This window comes from Nicotiana tabacum, chromosome 17 (assembly GCF_000715075.1).
Source record: "Nicotiana tabacum cultivar K326 chromosome 17, ASM71507v2, whole genome shotgun sequence".
Classification (NCBI taxonomy): domain Eukaryota; kingdom Viridiplantae; phylum Streptophyta; class Magnoliopsida; order Solanales; family Solanaceae; genus Nicotiana; species Nicotiana tabacum.
The window spans coordinates 108454935-108475878 of NC_134096.1; the positions used below are offsets into that span (position 1 = coordinate 108454935).

At 38.1% G+C, this 20944-nt stretch overlaps 1 protein-coding gene across 1 annotated transcript; it reads left to right on the plus strand.

Annotated features, from left to right (window-relative positions):
* Window positions 1-17355: 17355 nt before the first annotated feature.
* On the plus strand, window positions 17356-20615 carry LOC107808877 (transcription factor bHLH112). Its single transcript, XM_016633439.2, has 7 exons — window positions 17356-18014; window positions 18268-18874; window positions 19089-19196; window positions 19320-19385; window positions 19492-19557; window positions 19654-19704; window positions 20034-20615. Exons 1-7 carry the CDS (start codon window positions 17722-17724, stop codon window positions 20181-20183), a joined length of 1341 nt encoding a protein of 446 aa, XP_016488925.1. The 5' UTR covers window positions 17356-17721; the 3' UTR covers window positions 20184-20615.
* Window positions 20616-20944: the final 329 nt, after the last annotated feature.

Here is a 20944-nt window from a genome sequence, read left to right on the forward strand (position 1 = left end):
AAAGTAGGAAAAAATCCGTATGATATTCTTGGAAAAGGTTGTATCGTACTCCTTTAGAATCACAAAATCTCACGTTGCTAAAGTGCTAAGAAATCTCGTTGGAATTGTTTTTGTGTTTCAAGAAGTCTTGTTGATATCTTGTTGGGTTGAAACTACGTCCATTTTGAAATTACTTACTATATATAAGTGAGTTGGAATGGACGAACACATAGAAACACTTGTACTGCACTGTTCCGTAGCATTGTGTACTATTTTCTTCTTTAAAAAACACGTGTACTGTATTTTACCATCAAAAAATGTATACTGAACCCCTTTCCCACTCTCACCGGCGATTTTCTATGGTGTTGTGCATGGATTTCAGTAGTTGTAAATCATATTCTTTGTAGTCTTTGCCTATATTTTATTCCTCCTCTTGCAATACAACTTAGTGAGTAAGTAAAAGTTTGAATTTCTTTGTCGTGGAGATTACTGATTGAAGCTAACGTCCCTTTTGAAATGTTTGTAATAGGGAGAAGATTATAAGAGTGCCTTTGATTATTTTAAGGCCAAATAAAGCAAAATGTAAATTTTCTAAGTAGGTGATTACACGTAATAGTCACTTGTGTTAATCATCTTAGATTGCCACCTTTCGATTTGACTTATGAGTCATTTAGGTTGAAGGGTGGGCTGCCACATAGTCAAATTTTAATCCTTATTCGATAATTTCCTAATTAATTAGGAAATATCCCACTACCCAATAATTAACCAATTGTCCACATAATTAAAAATTATCTCAACTTACTTAAAATACTACTCATTTTTAACACACCTTATACACCTTACTATCATGGTCATGTGGTACCTTGTATGGTACTAGTCCATAGGTACCGGGTATTTTAACTCGGGCCGTATTTTATCCCAAAATGACAAACTTTGACGAAATTTATTTTCTTCGATTTACTTACCCTCTCACCTTCACGAATTTACTCATCACTTGTTTGAGATAATATAATACTTATAATCCAAAAATAATCTCATTCCGGAACTTAAATCAATTAACTTACGACGAAACTTTAACGTACGAAAACATGGGGTGTAACATCATTCCTCTCTTTGGAACATTCGTCCTCGAATGTTGACTGATGCACTTATCATTTTCATAATTCATAGCTCTTACGAATATTTTAATATTCTCCTTTCCATTTAGGCAACTGTTCTTTGAATAAATCCACAGGCCAAGGCATTCCCCCTTTTACGTCTCTTTCTTACACCACGACTTGTAGTCGGAATCCTTCTAATCTCGTAATTGTTGCTACCTTATATCATGCAGCCTGTACGATTCTAATTTTGTATGTGCGCCTATGCGACATTTCTCTTATATTGTTTCTAGCTCTTAGCCAATCTCTAGGCCTCACTTTGTGAACATATACAAAATCCGAGTCAGAATCGAGCTCGAGTCAAGATCGAGAGCTCTAGTCAATATCGAGCTCATAGACAAGAGCCGTTGCAATCCCACTAGAGGAGAGAATCCTGGCAGGAATTATGAAAAAGCTGATTTATCATGGGTATCCCACTATGTATTTTTAATTATATCTAAAGTAAGATCCTTCCACTATAAAGGGGATGGATATTATTTCTGTAAGCACCAAGTTTTTGCATATACGGTAACTGAGATATCATACACTCCTATATTGAAGCGTTATCTTTTTTTAGCTTCATTAATAGATTCATCATGTTTAATCTATAAATCATCTTCTTCTCAACTTTGCTTATTTTTCATTCTCTATAGTCAACACTTTACATTTCTATTCATTCTTACGATTTGTGTCAAGTTATACCACATACCCTTAGAACTACATACAAATTTAACTCAATCCGTTTTTCGGGTAAATAGTTTGGCACCCATCGTGGGGCTAAGGATAACATTGGCTATTTGACACGAATCTCTGAAATACTGGCCATTTCATGCTTATTTTAAAGCATCTTTGATTTCATATTAGCAACAGCGAACTCCTGATCGATGGCCTTGCCTATCGACAACAAAGTTGGCCTTCAAGATGAGAATAATAACTTGGCACCCAGTGGCGAAAGGCCGCTCGTCAACACCGTTGGAGCTCGAGTCGAAGTACCATTGGATGTTAACTCACATGTGGCCATCGAGGCAGGCCAATGTTTTGAACCTGAAAATATCATTCATGGTGGTACTCGATCTACTGCTAGAGATACCCATAACGTTGAAGAAAACAAAGTCAACCTGCGTATGATTTTCGAAATGTCAACAGGTAACAATAGCTCAGTTGCAGAGTCAAACTCAGATACTGAGCAGGCCGGAGTCTAATCCGCCCGAGGAAGTCACTCACAAAACGGAACCAGCTGTGGTGAGGTCAAATGAGCAAGAATCGGGGACTAATCCCGAAATTGTTAAGGTGTTCAAGGAACTGATAAAACGAATAGAATCAGGAGAAAAGAGGATCAAAGAAAATAATTAAAAGGTGGAAACATACAACTCCAGGGTTGATCATATCCCGGGGGCACCCCCGATATTGAAAGGCTTAAATTCCAAAAAATTAGTATGGAAGCCTTTCCCCCCGAGCGCGCCCCTAAACCAATCTCAAAGAAGTTTCGCATGCCCAAAATTCCTATGTATAATGGAACGACCGACCCCAACGAACATGTCACCTCTTATACATGTGCCATTAAAGAAAATGATCTAGAAGATGATAAGATCGAATTTGTATTATTGAAAATATTCGGTGAAACTCTGTCGAAGGGGGAAATGATATGGTATCATAATTACCATCTAACTATATTGATTCTTTTTCTATTCTCACAGATTGTTTCATAAAAGCACATGTCACGGCCATAAAATTCGAGACCCGGAAGTCATACCTATTTAAGGTAAGACAAAAGGATAACGAGATGCTAAGAGAATTTGTATCTCGTTTCCAAATGGAACAGATGGATCTACCACCAGTCAAAGACGATTTGGCTGTTCAAGCTTTCACTCAAGGTCTGAACGAACGAAACTCGATGGCTTCACAGCGGCTGAAGCATAACTTAATCGAATACCCAGCTATTACTTGGGCCGATGTACATAATCGATATTAATCTAAAATAAGGGTCGAAGCCGACCAGTTGGGTTCCGGGTCCGGTTTTAAAAAAGATACCGATCGAGAACCAGGTCAAGCAAGGATCGATACCGGCCGTACAACGGAGATCGTCGGGGTAGCGAACTTTCACGTAACCCCGTACGAGACGAAAAGAGAAATAATCGAAGCCAAGGGTCTCGGGGACTAATGAACAGAAATGGGTTCGATAGGCAGATCGGACCTAAGGAAACACCACGGCTATCGGAGTATAACGTCAGCATCGATGCATCCGCCATTGTGTCGGTTATCAGATGCATCAAGGACACTAAATGGCCTTGACCCATGAAGACCGATCCTGCCCAGAGGAACCCCAATCATATGTGTGAATATCATGGCAATCAAGGGCACAGAACGGAAGATTGCAGGCAACTAAGAGAGGAGGTAGCCCGGTTATTCAATAAAGGGAACATTCGAGAATTTTTAAGCGACAGAGCCAAAAACCATTTCAAAAATAGGGATTTTGGTAAACAAAATGAGCAGGAAGAACCACAGCACGTCATCCACATGATCATCGGTGGTGTTGATACCCTTCAGGGGCCAGTACTTAAACACACTAAGACATCGGTTATGAGAGAAAAGCGATCTCGAACTTGGGATTACGCACCCATAGGAACGTTTTCCTTTAATGATAATGATGTAGAAAGAGTCATGCAACCTCTCAACGACGCACTGGTAATATTCGTACTTATGAATAAAACTAAACTTAAGCGTGTGTTAATTTATCCAGGTAGCTCGGCCAATATTATTAGATCAACGGTTGTAGAACAGCTCGGTCTACAAGACCAGGTCGTACCCGCAACCCTGGTTCTAAACTGATTCAATATGGCATGTGAAACTACCAAAGGCGAGATAATTCTGCCGATAAACGTGGGCGGGACTATCTAGGAAACGAAGTTCCACGTAATAAAAGGCGATATGAGATACAACGCCCTTTTTGGAAGGCCATGGATCCACAATATGAGAGTTGTACCTTCGACCTTCCACCAGGTTCTTAAATTCTCAACATCGGAGGGAATCAAAACAGTGTACGAGGAATAACCGGGCGCAAGGGAAATATTTGCCATCAAAGAAGCAATTCCGATATCCCTGCCTTCACCGACAAAGGGGTCAAGCTCGAAGGGGGAACATGATGCCAAATAGAAATCACAGACGTCAGCTTCGAACCAACTAGAAGATCAGAAGATCGACGAAGATGATGAGCAAGGGATTCCAAGATCATTCGTGGTCCCCGATGACTCCGACGCGACCCAATCAACGATCGAAAAACTGCAGCAAGTCATACTAATCGAATATCTGCCCGAACGAAAGGTATACTTGGGAACGGGATTAACCCCCAAACTCAGGAAAAACCTTATTCGATTTCTTATTGATAATATAGATTGTTTTGCTTGGTCCCATTTAGACATAACATGGATCGTACCGGATATAACGACGCATCGGCTAAGCCTGGACCATAGGTTCAGACCGATGAAGCAAAAGAGAAGACCCCAGTCCGAGGTAAAACACGCATTCATAAAGAACAAGGTAACTATGCTTCTCAAAATAGGGTCCATTCGGGAAGTGAAATATCCCGAATGATTAGCCAATGCGGTTATAGTCCCTAAAAAAGGGAACAAACTTAGAATGTGTGTAGATTACAAGGATTTAAACAAGGCATGCCCCAAAGATTCTTTTTCACTGCCTAACATCGATCACATGATCGATGCCATGGCTGGCCACGAGATCCTTACTTTTCTTGATGCCTATTCCGGGTACAATCAAATCCAAATGAACCCGGAGGACCAAGAAAAAACTTCGTTTATCACCAAGTATGGAACCTATTGTTATAATGTAATGCCCTTCAGGCTAAAAAATACAAGAGTTACTTACCAACACCTAGTAAATAAAATGTTCGAGGAACAAATAGGTAAATCAATGGAAGTTTATATTGATGACATGCTAGTTAAGTCCCTGCGCGTAGAGGACCATTTGGCTTATTTGCAGGAAATATTTGAGATTTTAAAGAAATACAACATGAAGCTCAACCCCGAGAAATGTGCTTTCGGGGTCGGATCGGGCAAGTTTCTTGGCTTCATGGTATCGAATCGAGGGATCGAGATCAACCCCAATAAAATCAAGGCTATCAAAGACATCACCGTCGTGGATAGTGTAAAAGCCATACAAAGGCTAACGAGATGGATTGCTGCCTTAGGCCGATTCATTTCAAGGTCGTCAGATCGAAGTCACAGATTTTTCTCTTTGCTCAGAAAGAAGAACGATTTCACCTGGACCCCGGAATGCCAACAAGCATTAGAGGAATTGAAAAGATACCTATCGAGCCCACCACTGCTGCACACTCCAAAGGCAGACGATAAACTTTTCTTGTACTTGGCGGTATCGGAAATCACAGTAAGTGGCATCCTAGTTCGAGAAGAGAAAGGTACGCAATTCCCCGTTTATTATGTAAGTCGAACCTTAGGGGAAGCAGAAACTAGATATCGACACTTAGAGAAATTGGCACTAGCGCTGATAAGCGCCTCTAGAAAGTTAAGACCATACTTTCAATGTCACCTCATATGTGTGTTAACCACTTACCCACTTCGTAATATTTTACACAAGCCCGAACAATCAGGCTGATTGGCCAAATGGGTCGTCGAACTCAGTAGGTATGATATAGAATATCAACCACGGACAACCATCAAGTCTCAAATTTTAGCGGACTTCGAGGCTGATTTCACGCCAACCCTCGTACCCGAAGTCGAAAAAGAACTCTTGTTGAAATCAGGTACGTCATCGGGGGTATGTACCCTTTTCACAGATTGGGCTTCGAACCTAAAAGGGTCCAGGCTAGGCATCATTTTAAAGCCGCGTACGGGTAAAACTATTAGGCAATCTATCAAAACTACTAGGTTGACTAACAACGAGGCCGATTATGAGGCCATGATTGCAGGTCTCGAGTTAGCTAAAAGCTTGGGAACAATGGTCGTTGAAGCCAAGTGTGACTCTTTACAAGTGGTAAATCAAGTAAATAAAACCTTCGAAGTTTGAGAGGATAGAATGCAAAGGTATTTGGACAAGCTATTGGTAACTTTGCACCATTTCAAAGAATGAACATTACAGCATATACCTCGAGAACAGAACAGCGAGGCCGATGCACTTGCAAATTTGGGATCATCGGTCGAGGAAGATGAGATCAGCTCGGGGACTGTCGTTCAACTCTCGAGGTCCGTGATCGAGGAAGGTCATGCCGAGATAAATTCTACAAGCTTAACCTAGGATTGGAGGAATAAATATATTGAATACTTGAAGAATGGAAAACTCCCGTCGGACCCTAAAAATTCGAGGGCCCTATGAACCAAAGCTGCTCGATTCACATTGACTGCAAACGGAACATTATACCGAAGGATATTCGATGGACCATTGGCAGTATATTTAGGTCCAGGAGACACAGACTACATCCTACGTGAGGTTCACATGGGTACTTGTGGAAATCATTTCGGTGCCGGTTCATTAGACCGAAAAATAATCAGAGCAGGATATTATTGGATCGATATAGACAAAGATGCAAAGGAGTTTGTTCGAAAATGTGACAATGTCAAAGGTTTGCACCGATGATCCATCAGCCCGGAGAGCAACTTCACTCAGTCCTATCCCCATGGCCATTCATGAAAAGGGGAATGGATATCGCCGGCCCTCTGCCATCGGCCAAAGGTAAAGCTACGTTCATTTTATTTATGACAAAGTATTTCTCTAAATGGGTTGAAGCAAAGGCGTTCGAGAAAGTGAGAGAGAAAGAGGTTATAGACTTCATCTGGGATCATATCGTATGTCGATTTAGGATACCCGCCGAAATAGTGTGTGACAATGGGAAACAATTTATTGGCATCAAAGTGACGAAGTTCCTCGAAGACCACAAAATAAAAAGGATATCATCGACACTGTATCACCCTAGTGGGAACGGGCAAGCCGAATCAACGAACAAGACTATCATTCAAAACCTAAAGAAAAGATTGGACAACGCTAAGGGAAAATGGAAAGAAATCCCGCCCGAAGTTCTTTGGGCATATCGAACAACATCAAAATCCAGTATGGGGGCAACCCCGTTCTCTTTAGTATATGGCTCCGAAGCCTTGATTCCAGTCGAAGTCGGGGAACCCAGTGCCAGGTATCGATATATAACAGAAGAATAAAATCACGAGGCTATGAGTACTAGCCTCGAATTATTGGATGAAAAACGAGAAGCCGCTCTCGTCCAACTGGCCGCCCAAAAGCAACGGATCGAAAGATACTATAATCGAAGAACCAATCTTCGCCATTTTAAAATCGGGGACTTAGTGCTAAGGAAAGTCACCCTCAGCACCTGAAATCAAAACGAAGGAAAACTGGGTCTGAAGTAGGAAGGACCGTATCAAATACACGAAAACGTCAGAAAAGGATCCTACAAACTCGGTATTATAAACGGCAAACAACTACCAATCAATTGGAACGTGTCACACCTAGAACGATACTACTGCTAAGGTACGACCCTCCCATGTTCGTTTATATTTCGAAACTAACCCTTGCAGGAGTTTAATCAAAGAACAAGGATGGATCATTCAACACGAAGCCTTAGGTATGAAAGTACGCGTTGCACTCTTTTTCCTTGGACCGGTTTTATCCCAAATGGGTTTTTCGGCAAGGCTTTTAATGAGGCAACCATTGATCGTGCTAACTTAGAACGATCTAATAGTATCCGAGGCCTCTTTACAATCAACCTCGAATATTTGTGGGGCATTACCCTCAAATATATCAAGTTCGATGCAAGAAAGTTACTTCATAACAACAGGGTTCCGATAGGAAAAATTGTAAGAGCCAAATGGTCAAAACGAACCATGCTCATATAGATTGTTCGATCCCTGGTATAAAATATAAACACATGTATAACAACATGAAAATAAACTTCTTTACCCATATCTCATGTCGTCCTCTATTTCATGATCTATTATGCAAACAGGCTCAAGGGCCAATGATTACCCCACAAATAGGGGACTTCCACTCGACTATTAAGCCTACGGGCTACATTACCTCGAGTTCGAATCTCTCACTCGACTACTAAGCCTACGGGCTACCTTATTTCGACTTCGAGCAAACACTCACTCGACTATTAAGCCTACATGCTATATTACCTCGAGTTCGAATCACTCACTCGACTAATAAGCCTGAGGACTACATCATCTCGAGTTTGAGCAATCACTCACTCAACCATTAAGCTTACATGCGACATTACTTCGAGTACGAATCACTGACTCGACCAATAAGCCTACGGGCTACCTTATTTCGAGTTCGAGCAAATACTCATCGACCATTAAGCCTACGGGCTACCTTATTTCGAGTTCGAGCAAACACTCACTCGACCATTAAGCCTACGGGCTACATTATTTTGAGTTTGAATCAGTCACTCGACCATTAAGACTACGGGCTACATTACTTCGAGTTCGAATCACTCACTCGACTAATAAGCCTACGAGCTACATCATCTCGAGTTTGAGAAATCACTCACCCGACCATTAAGCCTACGGGCTACCTTATTTTGAGTTCGAGCAAACACTCACTCGACCATTAAGCCTACGGGCTACATTACTTCGAGTTCGAATCACTCACTCCACTAATAAGCCTACGGACTACATCATCTCGAGTTGGAGCAATCACTCACTCGACCATTAAGCCTACGGGCTACATCATCTCGATTTTGAGCAATTATTCACCTGACCATTAAGCCTAGAGGTTACATAACTTCGAGTTCGAATCACTCACTCGACTACTAAGCCTACGGGCTACCTTATTTCGAGTTCGAGCAAACACTCACTCGACCATTAAGACTACGGGTTACATTACTTCGAGTTCGAATCACTCACTCGACTAATAAGCCTACGGGCTACATCATCTTGAGTTGAAGCAATCACTCACTCGACCATTAAGCCTATGGGCTACATTACTTCGAGTTCGAATCAGTCACTCGGCCATTAAGCCCACGGGCTACATTACCCCGAGTTCGAATCACTCACTTGACTACTAAGCCTATGGGCTACTCTTATTTCGAGTTCGAGAAAACTCTCACTCGACCATTAAGTCTACGGACCACATTACTTCAGGTTCAAACAATCACTCAACTCGACTAGTAAGCCTATGGGCTACCTTATTTCGAGTTTTGAGCAAGCACTCACTCGGTTATGAAGGCTACAAAATCCATATTCGATCAAATTGCCTAAAACCTTATGAAAACCTTCATAAGGCATGAATAAAACAAAATCTTCTCAAGGCGGAGAATAAAATGGAGGCGAGTCATGAAAAGAAAAGATCTTTATATATACAAGAATATTTACAATGTCCAAACAGGAAACTACACAAAAAAACCAAAATGAAAACAAAGGGCTAAGTTTCTTAGTTATCTATGGGGGCAGTCTCTTCTCCATCGGGCTCCTCCCCGCTCTCGGACCCACTCTTGCTCCCATCATTGCCATCATCATCATCACCACCATCATCATCATCGGAAGCCAAGGCTTCAGCATCGGCTTTAAGCTCTTTTTCTCTTTTTATCTCTTCGGTAAGATCGAAGCCTCAAGCATGGATCTCTTCGAGGGTCTCCCTCTGAGATCGGCATTTAGCAAGTTCGGCAACCCAATGTGCTCGAGTATTGGCGGTCTCGGCTGCCTCTCTTGCTTGTACCTGAGCTGCTTCAGCATTCGCCCGATAGACATCCACTAATGCATCCGCATAGGACTTTGCCTTTCCCGCATCAGATTTGGCCTTGGCAAGTTCAGAGGCCAACCGAGCCTCGAGTTCCTCAATTCTTCTCGCTTGAACCGAGCTCTTCTCCTTCATGCCTTGAAGTTGGCTTACAGTCGATGATAATTGGGCTCGAACAGTCTCATTTTCTGCAGCAAGATGGTCCATGCCATCTTTCCATCCCATGGTCTCCCCCCTTATTATATCAATTTCCTCACGAAGCTGCCCGATCGTCTCGAGTTTCTGCTGCAGCTGTGAGATCAAAATATTAGCCTCCGATCCTGAATCAAGCCCATGAGTTCTTAATATTATCATTACTTGCTCGGTCAGGTCAGTCTGGTCTTGATGAGCCTTGGCTAACTCAGCTCGAAGGCCTTTGATTTCTTCTTCTCTTTGACCGGAAAGGAGTCTAAGGGCGTTCCTCTCCTCCGTACTCTCCTCTGTAGCTCGTCGGAGGTCGGCCTCGAATCGATGTAGCTCAGCTCGAGACCGGGAACATGCTTCTCGATGAACTGTCACGGCCAGCGAAGAAAGAAGAAAAGAAGTTAGAAAGAATAGCAAACATAAAAATAATATCAACGAAGAGAGTTAAAGCTTATCCGATTAAGAGCTTGCTGCACTTCGCAGAAAAGTCCCGACACATCACTAGGGCCAGCAGCGTCCTCGACCCCAGTAAATAAATCACTGAAGAGATCTTCGCCCTTTCGAAAAAGGCAGGGAGAGTGGGCGAGTCTCCGATTACTATTGCCACAAACGACTCGCTTGGGGCATTCTCCTCAGTTCGGAGAGGTTCAGGACTGGTCCCTTCCGAAATACCCACCGTTTGTTGACTTTGGTGGGAAGCATCCTCGATCTCCAATGATTTGGGGACTCTGCCCGAACCTTCCCGCAACATCTCCTCAATTTAAGGCGGAGTTTTGTAAATCACCATCGATTCAGCTTCTATTGGGGCATCAATGGATTTCTTCATTTGGGCCACCAGCACGGACCCGTCGTTTTCTTCTTCTTCATCGTCTTCATCCCTTAGACGCAAAACTGATTCTACGGTCAAAGGAATGGTATTCTTCCTCGACTTTCGATCCATCCTCATCTTCGGTTTTGGATCTTCGGAGGCGGAGGCCCTTTTCCTCTTATTATCCTTCACCGACTTTGGATCAGAGGTCAAAGCCTCTTCCTCGATGGATGAGGGCCTCAAAACTGCATCTTTGCCCACACCTACATACAGGAAAATTGATTTAAATATATGAAAAGCATTTCGTTCGAATTACCAAAGATATGAGAAAGAGGCTCACCATGATTTTTGGCCTCCCATCGGCCCTTTGACAAATCACGCCACAAGCGCTCGGCATATGTGGAGGTCGAAGCTAGATCCCGTACCCAGTTCTTGAGATCGGGGACTGCACCGGACATCCAAGGAACCGTTGCATCACGAAAAGGGGGATATCGGTTAGAAAAGGAACGAAGGGGCAAAATAGTAGGAGATAACAGCAGAATTACACTTACGCTTCATGTTCCACTCCTCGGAAAAAGATATCTTTTCAGTCAGAATAGGTACGAAGTCTTTACTCGAATAAACCTGCCCATCCAGCCTCGATCCATGTCCTCGTCTATACTCGATAACAGAACCTTGGTATCCCGACGCTGAAGTTTTATTAACCCGCCTCGAAAGAGGCGAGGACAGTACAATCGAATGAGATGGTCAAGGGTGAAAGGCATCCCCTCGATTTTGTTCACGAAGTAACAGATCAAAATAACGATCCGCCAAAAAGAAGGGTAGATCTAGCCTAGGGTTATTTGGTATTGACGGCAAAAGTCAATAATAACAGGGTCGAGGGGACCTAACGTGAAAGGGTAAGCATACACACTTAAAAACCCTTTCACGTAAGTGGTGATATCTTCTTCAGAAGACGGGATTACTATTTCTTTGTTCTCTCAATTGCAATCTTTCTTTAGTTGTTCAAGGTGCTTCTCGCTTATCGAACACATATACCTCGATACAGGCTCACATCGGCCGGGAACCGACGAGCCTTTGTCGACCTTAAAATCAGACGTAAGAACACACGCCCCAGGAATGCATTCCTCAGGTCGTGGCTCCACCGGTGTTTTGTCGGCGGCTGGCTGTGAAGAAGAAGCCTTTTCTTTTTGAGGAATGGTTTTTGATGTTTTCGCCATTTTTTTGGATTTAAAGATCGAGAATAGAAGGAGGTAACAAAGATTTGGTATTTTTGAAGAAAGGTTTTTGCAGAGAAGAATCACGAATTTGCGAGTGAATTCAGAAAGTGTGAGAAATAAGTTAGAAAATTTAGAGTTTGAAGATGTAAAAGTGAAAAAAGGGGTTATTTATAGGTATAGCAATGGCGGTTCAATTTCGATAAATAGCCGACCACCGTCTGACACGCATTAAATGCCTTGAAAAACTAAACCGACGGGACAGCTATCACGTGCGTTATGATCGAGCCCAATGTGAACGTCAGCTTATATCTGATCGAGTCGTTGTGAAATCATGTCGTTTCTCGCTACTTCCTTCCCGAGAAACGAGAGGACTATCTGTATACGGTAAAAATTGGTTAGTACTTCGTACGAACTGGTTTAAATGGTAATGCATTGGATCGGAGAAGCGTCTTCATAGTATCAGGTTGAGGTCCGGGGTCACCAAGTTTCGAGCCTGAGGGACCGATCAATGTCGAACTTGATATCATTATCGAGCTCGAATCCAAATCGAACTATGATGCAAAGTGAAGTTATCGAGCTTATGAGGCAGAGAACGACCAACACTGACCCCGAGTCAATACAAGGATTCGAGTCAGAATCGAGCTCGAGTCAAGATCGAGAGCTCGAGTCAAGACCGAGAGTTCGAGTCAATATCGAGCTCATAGACAAGAGCCGTTGCAATCCCACTAGAGGAGAGAATCCTGGCAGGAATTATGGAAAAACTGATTTATCATGGGTCTCCCACTTATGTATTTTTAATTATATCTAAAGTAAGATCCCTCCACTATAAAGGGGATAATTATTATTTCTGTAAGCACCAAATTTTTGCATACACGGTAACTGAGATATCATACACTCCTATATTGAAAAGTTATCCTTTTTAAGCTTCATTAATAAATTCATCTTGCTTGATCTATAAATCATCTTCTTCCCAACTTTATTTATTTTTCATTCTCTATCACTTGATATTTCTATTCATTCTTACGATTTGTGTCAAGTTATACCACATACTCTTAGAACTACGTACAAATTTAAATCAATCCGTTTTTCGGATAAACAAAAATAAATGATGTTTATTTGATATATACGTTATCACTTTAATTTGTAATTTAACCACAATAATTTAATTTCATTTGATGTGTAAATAATATGAAAGTAACCTTTTTCTGGTGTAACATTACAGGTAACGAGTATTAAGGCATACATTATTTTCTAACAACATATTTTAAAATTCTCAAAAAGTACATACTTATAGTATTAAGTTCAGAACACCTGCACAATAAATAGTGGATGCATCGACTAATTTTTAGTCATAAATTGGGTTGTAGTATCAATATGCTTTTGGGTTTAGAATATAGTTTTTATATTCTCTCCTCTCCATATACTTTTTCTTTTTTAAAAAAAAAACAAAATCCTATATCGGACTAACGAAACGCGTCATTTTCTTGTTGCGGAGAGAATAATCCACAGTACACAAGAGGACAAGAAGAAAATCCAAAGAGTGGATGGGCGTCACCTAACTCCGTTTCGCATCAAACGGAAAGCGACTGTGCTCAATTGGCTCCGTCTTTAGACCCACCTACACAAGATTCACTGAGATTAAAGTAGTAACATATACATTGGCAAAGACTTTATTATATTGAAAGTAGGAAGTGAAATAAACTTGAACAGTTTTTAACAGAAAAAAGTATAAGTCAAAATTCTGCTTTTCTTATGAAATAAAAAACGATGTATGGAAAAATTGCAATTTAAAACATATAATAAAAGAAAAAGAATCGCACGCCAAAAAATATAATGTAGATAACTTATCATAATATGAGTATTAGTGCTCGCTTTTACGATTCGAATTCGTAGGTCACACGGAGACATCTCAAAAGGATAAAAGCAGCAGAGTCAACTTGAAACTTGGAATCACAAAGTAAAGTGAATTAGTTCACCAGAAACTCCACTCTTGGTAACGGACTAATGGTCCACATAAGTCGTATTTAGGAGGAAGTAAAGATTGAATTGTCATGTGAAAACAGACGAAAGATATGGAGTCAACCGAAATATACTAGTAACTATAAAAGAGTTAAAAGACAGTTTTAAGGCTAAAGATGAAGATTAACTGATTAAAGTTGAGAAGAAGAGGTAGGTAGTGGGTGAAAATATAGAAGTGAAAAGATGGTCCATTGACCAAAGTGTTACTATTACTACTATATTATTGGGAGTTGAATTTTGTCATGACTCAGAAGTCAGTCAGGACCAACTCGCGGCCAGCCCCATTTGGTCGAGTAATGCGCGCGTGCCGTGTTGGACCCACTCCACCCCCACCCCACCCCCCACTCTTCAAAGTTTCCGAATTTGTTTTGGAGAGATTTGCACAAAAGTATAGTGCAACACACAATATTTTACTTAAGTAATCATGTTTTTAGGTTTACATTAGGAGTATAATCCATTATTATTTTGCAACAGTATTTATACGTTTCATATATAATATTATAAAATATTATACACTTATTTATAATATTATTTACGAAAATTGAATTTCGTCCTACGAGCTTCAACATTAGAAAAACATCATCAAATAGCTTGCATCTCTTCACTAAATCTAACCACAACTTCAAAATGACATCCACAATATACCCAATCATCAAATTATCAAAAAATTTCAGAAATCACAAAACTCGTAGAAACTCATTTATGAGTTTTTATGCTGTTAAAAACTCCATTTTATTTTAACTCACCCAATAATATTTAAATTTGTGATGATAGACATGAATATCAATCTCAAATCAGTTTCTAACACTGATATTTTTAGTACCCTGTTAATAGGTGAAAAGAAATTTTAAATTATATGTAAAATAGGATAAATTAAGTATCCTACTTGTACTTTCCCATAATTATTTCTTTATTTGGCTATCTCATATATCAATACTTTTCTGTCTCATTTTATGCGATGATATCTCATTGGCCTATATTTAAAATATATGTTTGACTTATGTACTTAGTAATGATGGGAATACATTAAAATCGTGGTTAAAGAGAAGGAAAATATTCTATAAATATTAAGATGTGGATAATTGAATGTATCTAAATTTTTAAAAACTGTGAAAATAATAAATAATGTGTCAAATTTTTGGAACAATTACATTTTAGCTCATAGAAACAAATGCTTTAATTACATCCCAAAGCAGGGAAGCTGCACGGATTTAGCATTGACCTAAAATCATTAATCTCGATACATGAACTAATAGACTAGAATAGATAAGATCTAACCTAATTCTCTTGCGTCTTATTCTCTGTACTTTCTGGGTAAAACACATATAGGGAATAATTGGAACAAAACTACAGCTTTTTGGTGATATTATTACTTTTAATCGTCCTAAGACGTATGATGAAACGTTAAGCTGGAGGGGAGTTTAACTAAAATAGAACCAAGGTCCGAGCTGGTTTCTGAATTCCATTATTACTTGGGATTTATGATGAAAAAGAGTTTTTCTAAATCCACTGTATATGGTGCATATCAATTTTGGTCCTAATTACTTGGTCTTATGATTAGAGATAGTGTTTAATTCTATGAATAGATAACATTTTGTAATCATAAATTCCTAGATATTTGGATATGTAACTAAACTTCAGCTGACTTTGAGTTTAGAGATCATTAGTCAACTGCTATATTCTTTTCTGCTCCATCAAGTCAAGGAAAGAACAAGAAAAAGAAGCGATCACCAAATATGTACTAAAAAAATAGGAAAAATGTTTGACTTAATTCCTCGATGTCATATCAAGAGCCTACATATGAAAAATGTAATAAATTTGAGAGAAAAAAGAAGAAGAAAATTTCATGTATATAAGAAAAATAAAGAAGTAGAAATATCAATGTACTCCCACAAAATTAGAACTCTGGGCACAGTAGTGTAGGGGGAATATGATGGCAACATTACTAATTAAAATCAAATGATTGGAACATACTTAATTAGTGTTTGGGGGAATTATCAAAATTCTCTACTTGTAGAAAAAATATTAGAAAACGTTACTCCATGAATACTTACAGCTAGAAGAAATTCAGCATTATGAAGACTTAGTAGTCTAGCTGTCTAAATTTTCATCTAGTTGGTGAAGATTTAATTTTTTACCATATAATCTCCTTCCCTATTTTTCCTTTAATTTTTTTTTAAAAGTAACCCCCGAATACCTACTATAATATGTACTATTCTTCATAAGGCCTAACAAATATGATATGATAATTTTAAAAATAAATTAAATATAACTATTATAATATGTTAAAATATAGTGACACTGCACAAAACTTTTACACTGACAACTTAAAATCTAAATCCATGTAAATATATTTTAAAAAAGAAGAGAAAATACAAAATCCCCTCCCTACACCGTCAAATTACTGAGCAGTGTTTCTTACTTAGCAGTATTTTTATTTGTTAGTATTGTTTAATAAGCAATATTTTGCCTTTAATAGAATAGTAATTTATGAAAATAGATTCTTATTAGCTTGTTGTTCTTGTCTGTTAGTGGTACATTTATATGTTATGTGAGATTGATATGGTAGTATTTTAACTTCATGAAAAATTATAAAATGATATGAAAGATGCAAAAATCGGTTCTGTGCTAGTTCTGTTCATATTTTTAATGAAATTATATGTGGTGACATTAAGGTTATTACGTAACAAATAAAGTAAGATATTTTTAGCACAAAATAATTGTTCTCTTCTTTTCCTTCTAATGTTCAAAATATTAAAACCCATTTGGGTTATGGGTCAAATTAAATTGTGAATGAAATAGGTCTAAATTGGGTATGATCCATCTAAGCTTATGTTGCACTATAATTAAATTTTTTAATTAAATTTAATATCATATCATATTTTTATAGGTTTTGAACTAGAATGACTTTTAAATTACAAAAGTAAAATTGAGTGACTTTTAAATGATAAAAAATAGATAAATGACTTTTATAAAATAAATAATAAGTTGGATGACAATCAGTGAAATTAACACCGTCTCAATCTTAGTGAACCTTGAAAGTGAAGGATGGCAATGGTCCTGATCATGAAATTCCGGTTCGATAAGTATAAACAATTTCAGCCGTAGAATTTTAACAAGACTAAAAGGTACATTTATTCGTCCCTAAAATGTGACGTGTCAGCCAATCAAAGTTCACCATCATATCCTATTAATCTCACCCTTTGTTAATAAGCAACCATGGAAAATACTTTCTTTCAATAATTATTATAAAACGACCCCAGAAAACAAAAAGAAGAAAAAATAATAATACTAACCCAAAAAGTAGGAGTAATATAGTATTAAAGTAACGAAATAAAATAATAGTAAGAAAATTCGATCCAAAATTCCTTTTTATCTTTCGTTGTCATATTTTAATACGCCCCTCTCCTTTGCTTTGTCTAATCATCTTCTCTTTTTTTACAATGTCAACCAGATTCCGGTAGTTTTTCTTCCCAGTCTTCCCACCCACCCCTCAACTCCATATATGTGTATAAATACAACTCTCACTTGATAAATTCAGTTTCATGTAAAACCAATAAAACAAGTATTGTCTACTCAAGCTTTTTCAAGTTGAAGCAAGAACAACAAAGCAAAAACTATATATAGTTGTAGTAGTGGAGAAAAGAAGTGACCATATATGGCTGATGAATTTCAAGCAGGGGTTTGTGGAGGAAACTGGTGGAATTCAAGTAGAAGTATTTTTGGTTCATCACTATGTGCAGCATCTTCTATAGGAAACAACTTTGCATGGCCAAATAATGACTTGTTGGATATGAAATCCTCCTGCAGGTCTAATGATGAATCTGGTAATTCTGATGAATCTGTGGTACTTCAAGAATTACCCAAACATGACTCCACTCTACAAATGTTGGGTATTGGCATTTCTTCATCATCAACTTCTTCAACTCCTGATTGGAATCATACCATGATGTAAGCATACAAATTTTCATTTTGGCCTCCTTCCACTTTTATTTTTATATATAATACGAGTGAGGATTTATATAGCCGACTTCAAATTTGTTGTTGTAATTGTAAGACTGAGAAAAAAAGGATCGGAGACACTTCTATCATGTGTTATTCTTTCATTTATGTGGAAAAAAGGGTTTCTCTAAAAAAGTTCAAACAAGTCAATTTTGTTGTTTTTATTGATAAAAGTTTGTAATTTTTTCTTGAAATTATGCAGGCATGGAAATGAGAGGGCTGATAGCAGTTATCCTTCAATACTACAAGAAGACCTAAATTCAAGCCTGAATTACAGGCAAGAAACTGGGGTTGATTGTTCTCATGAGCTGGGAAAGAATTTTTCTACTATAACTGAAGATTCTTCAAGAAACTCATTTAAACATCAAGATTTTACTTTAGGCATGAATCCAATCACTAGCTCAACTAATACTGATCAATCCACTGTGATATCTTCAAGCTTTCCAATGAATTCTTCTTTTTCTAATTATCCTTCAGCTTTACTTCAGACCTTATTTGATAATGATCCTCCTCCTCCTCAACAGCAACCTCAACAACAATCTTTGTTTACTAATAATAATCAGCCAATGAATTTCCCAGCAACCTTAAACTATAGGCCAAATTTGAATGACCACTTTTCACCTTCTTTGCCTAAATTCCCACCCTTGTTGAGGCCTTCTTTACCAAAACAAACACCTTCTAATTTTCCTTTCACTAATCCCACATCCTTAAACAATATGCGCGGCAATCTTTTGCCATCTATGCATTCACAATTGCTGCCGTTACCAACATTTCACGAGAAATCCAGTGCTCCTAACGTTTCTGCCAAGGTAAATACTTTAACTTCAAGTTGTTTTTGCACATATCAAGTACGTAATGGTTTAGCCAATGATAGTATGTTATTCATATTTACCTGTTACTATGTGAATATTTTATTTTGCAGTCATTACATAGAAATTAAACTCGACAAAATAAGAGTTGGACATGCTGTTAGTTTTTTTCTTTTAAATGATTAATTAACCATTTGCTCAAAAAACATTTCAGTCTAATGTTGAAGAATTCCGAGAGTCGAGGGCTAAGAAAAGTGGGAATAGTGAACCAGCATTCAAGAGGCCAAGAATGGAGACACCATCACCATTGCCAACTTTTAAGGTATAGGACATATCTAATCGAACTTTTGACTAAAGGGGGAAGCTTTAAGCTTTTTCTTTTTGTAAGTAAAATGATTGTTTTGTCCAAAGAAATGGATGAGAATTTTCAGCCTTTTGTTATCAGGTCAGAAAAGAAAAGCTGGGGGACCGGATAACTGCTATCCAGCAATTGGTTTCACCTTTCGGAAAGGTAAATATTTGGAGTTTTCTCTTCCACTTTTAATTGATCTTCTAAATTTTTATAAGACTTTCAATCAAGTTATTAATGACATTGTATTTCTTTGTTGTCTGATCAGACTGATACAGCTTCAGTTCTCCATGAAGCTATTGAGTACATCAAGTTTCTCCATGATCAAGTCAATGTAAGTTACTTTCATTACTGAAATTAACACACTAAATAAGGGTTTTGTAATGAATCAAGAAACTCAAACTTAGTTGATTGTTTTATTTTATCTCAGGTTCTTAGTACTCCGTATTTGAAAACTGGATCACCCCCTCTACACCAACAGGTAAAAGATCTATAAACGTGCTCCTACATATTTTATTAAGTGCGCTATATATATAATTATATATATATATACCTACATTTTTTTTTTACATAGTGAGCTATGAAACTTAAATAGAAGGACTTAACTTATATACATTCACGGTGTAGAAAATTACATTTATACTATATATCTATTTTAATATGTTACAACAGTTAATTTTCTCATTTTTCAACTTCACATTATATGGACAGTTATGTGTCTTATCTTTTAGGTGATATGATACTACAAGTATTTTATGCGTTTAGTTTATGGAAATCAAACGATCTAACTATAATGATTATTATTTGCAGACTGCTGATAAGGTAAAGGAACAAGAAGGATCAAAACAAGACTTAAGGAGCCGAGGGCTGTGCCTAGTACCAATATCAAGTACTTTCCCTGTAGCAACTGAGACTACTACAGATTTCTGGACTCCAAATTTCGGGGGTACATTCAGATAAGAGACTTATAATCAATGAGGAGAAGCACTGGAGAAGTGATTTATAGCTAATTTGGTAATATTTTGGAGAAGAAGGATTAATGCACATTGGTATCTTAGGAAAAAAAGCAAGAAAAAGGAAAAGGTGAAAAGAAGTGACTATACAAAGGAAGACAGCCAATGCTGGGCCATGATCTACAGGCAGAATGATGTGTTTGTAGGCTTAGTACATGATTATTGTAGAGGATAATGTAGAGCTGTAATAACAATAATAATCTGGGATTAGGAACAGGAACAGGTGCTAAATTTAGCTGAGAGTTTTAGATTAGTTTATTTAACAAAATTGTTATGTTTGTGTTGTTGTTGGTGTTGGTTGGGCTGAATTTAGCACAGGATAAAAAACTTTTTGTTCCTGTTTCTACATTTATATATCTAAGTTTATGAGTTATTATGACTTCTCTTTCTTCTTTTTAATTATATGACTTTTCTCTCTTCTTTTTAATTATATGCGAAGACAAAAAGATACAACGAGAAATATAAATAGAGATGTTGAATTTTAAAGAAAAAAGGGGAAAAGAATGTGGAGTTTATTGAACTGCTTAGCTTCTTCTTCTTTTTTTATAAAAATAATATATTAATTTGTTTGGAATTTGGAATGTTAGTAGTGGAAGTCAGAGGAGAGTCCCACTGATCATACTTTTAGGCTATTTTTGCAAGAATTCTTGTTCCAGCAAGTGGGTCGGCCATAAGCACTCTTATAACCATTTTAAACCATTCTTATGT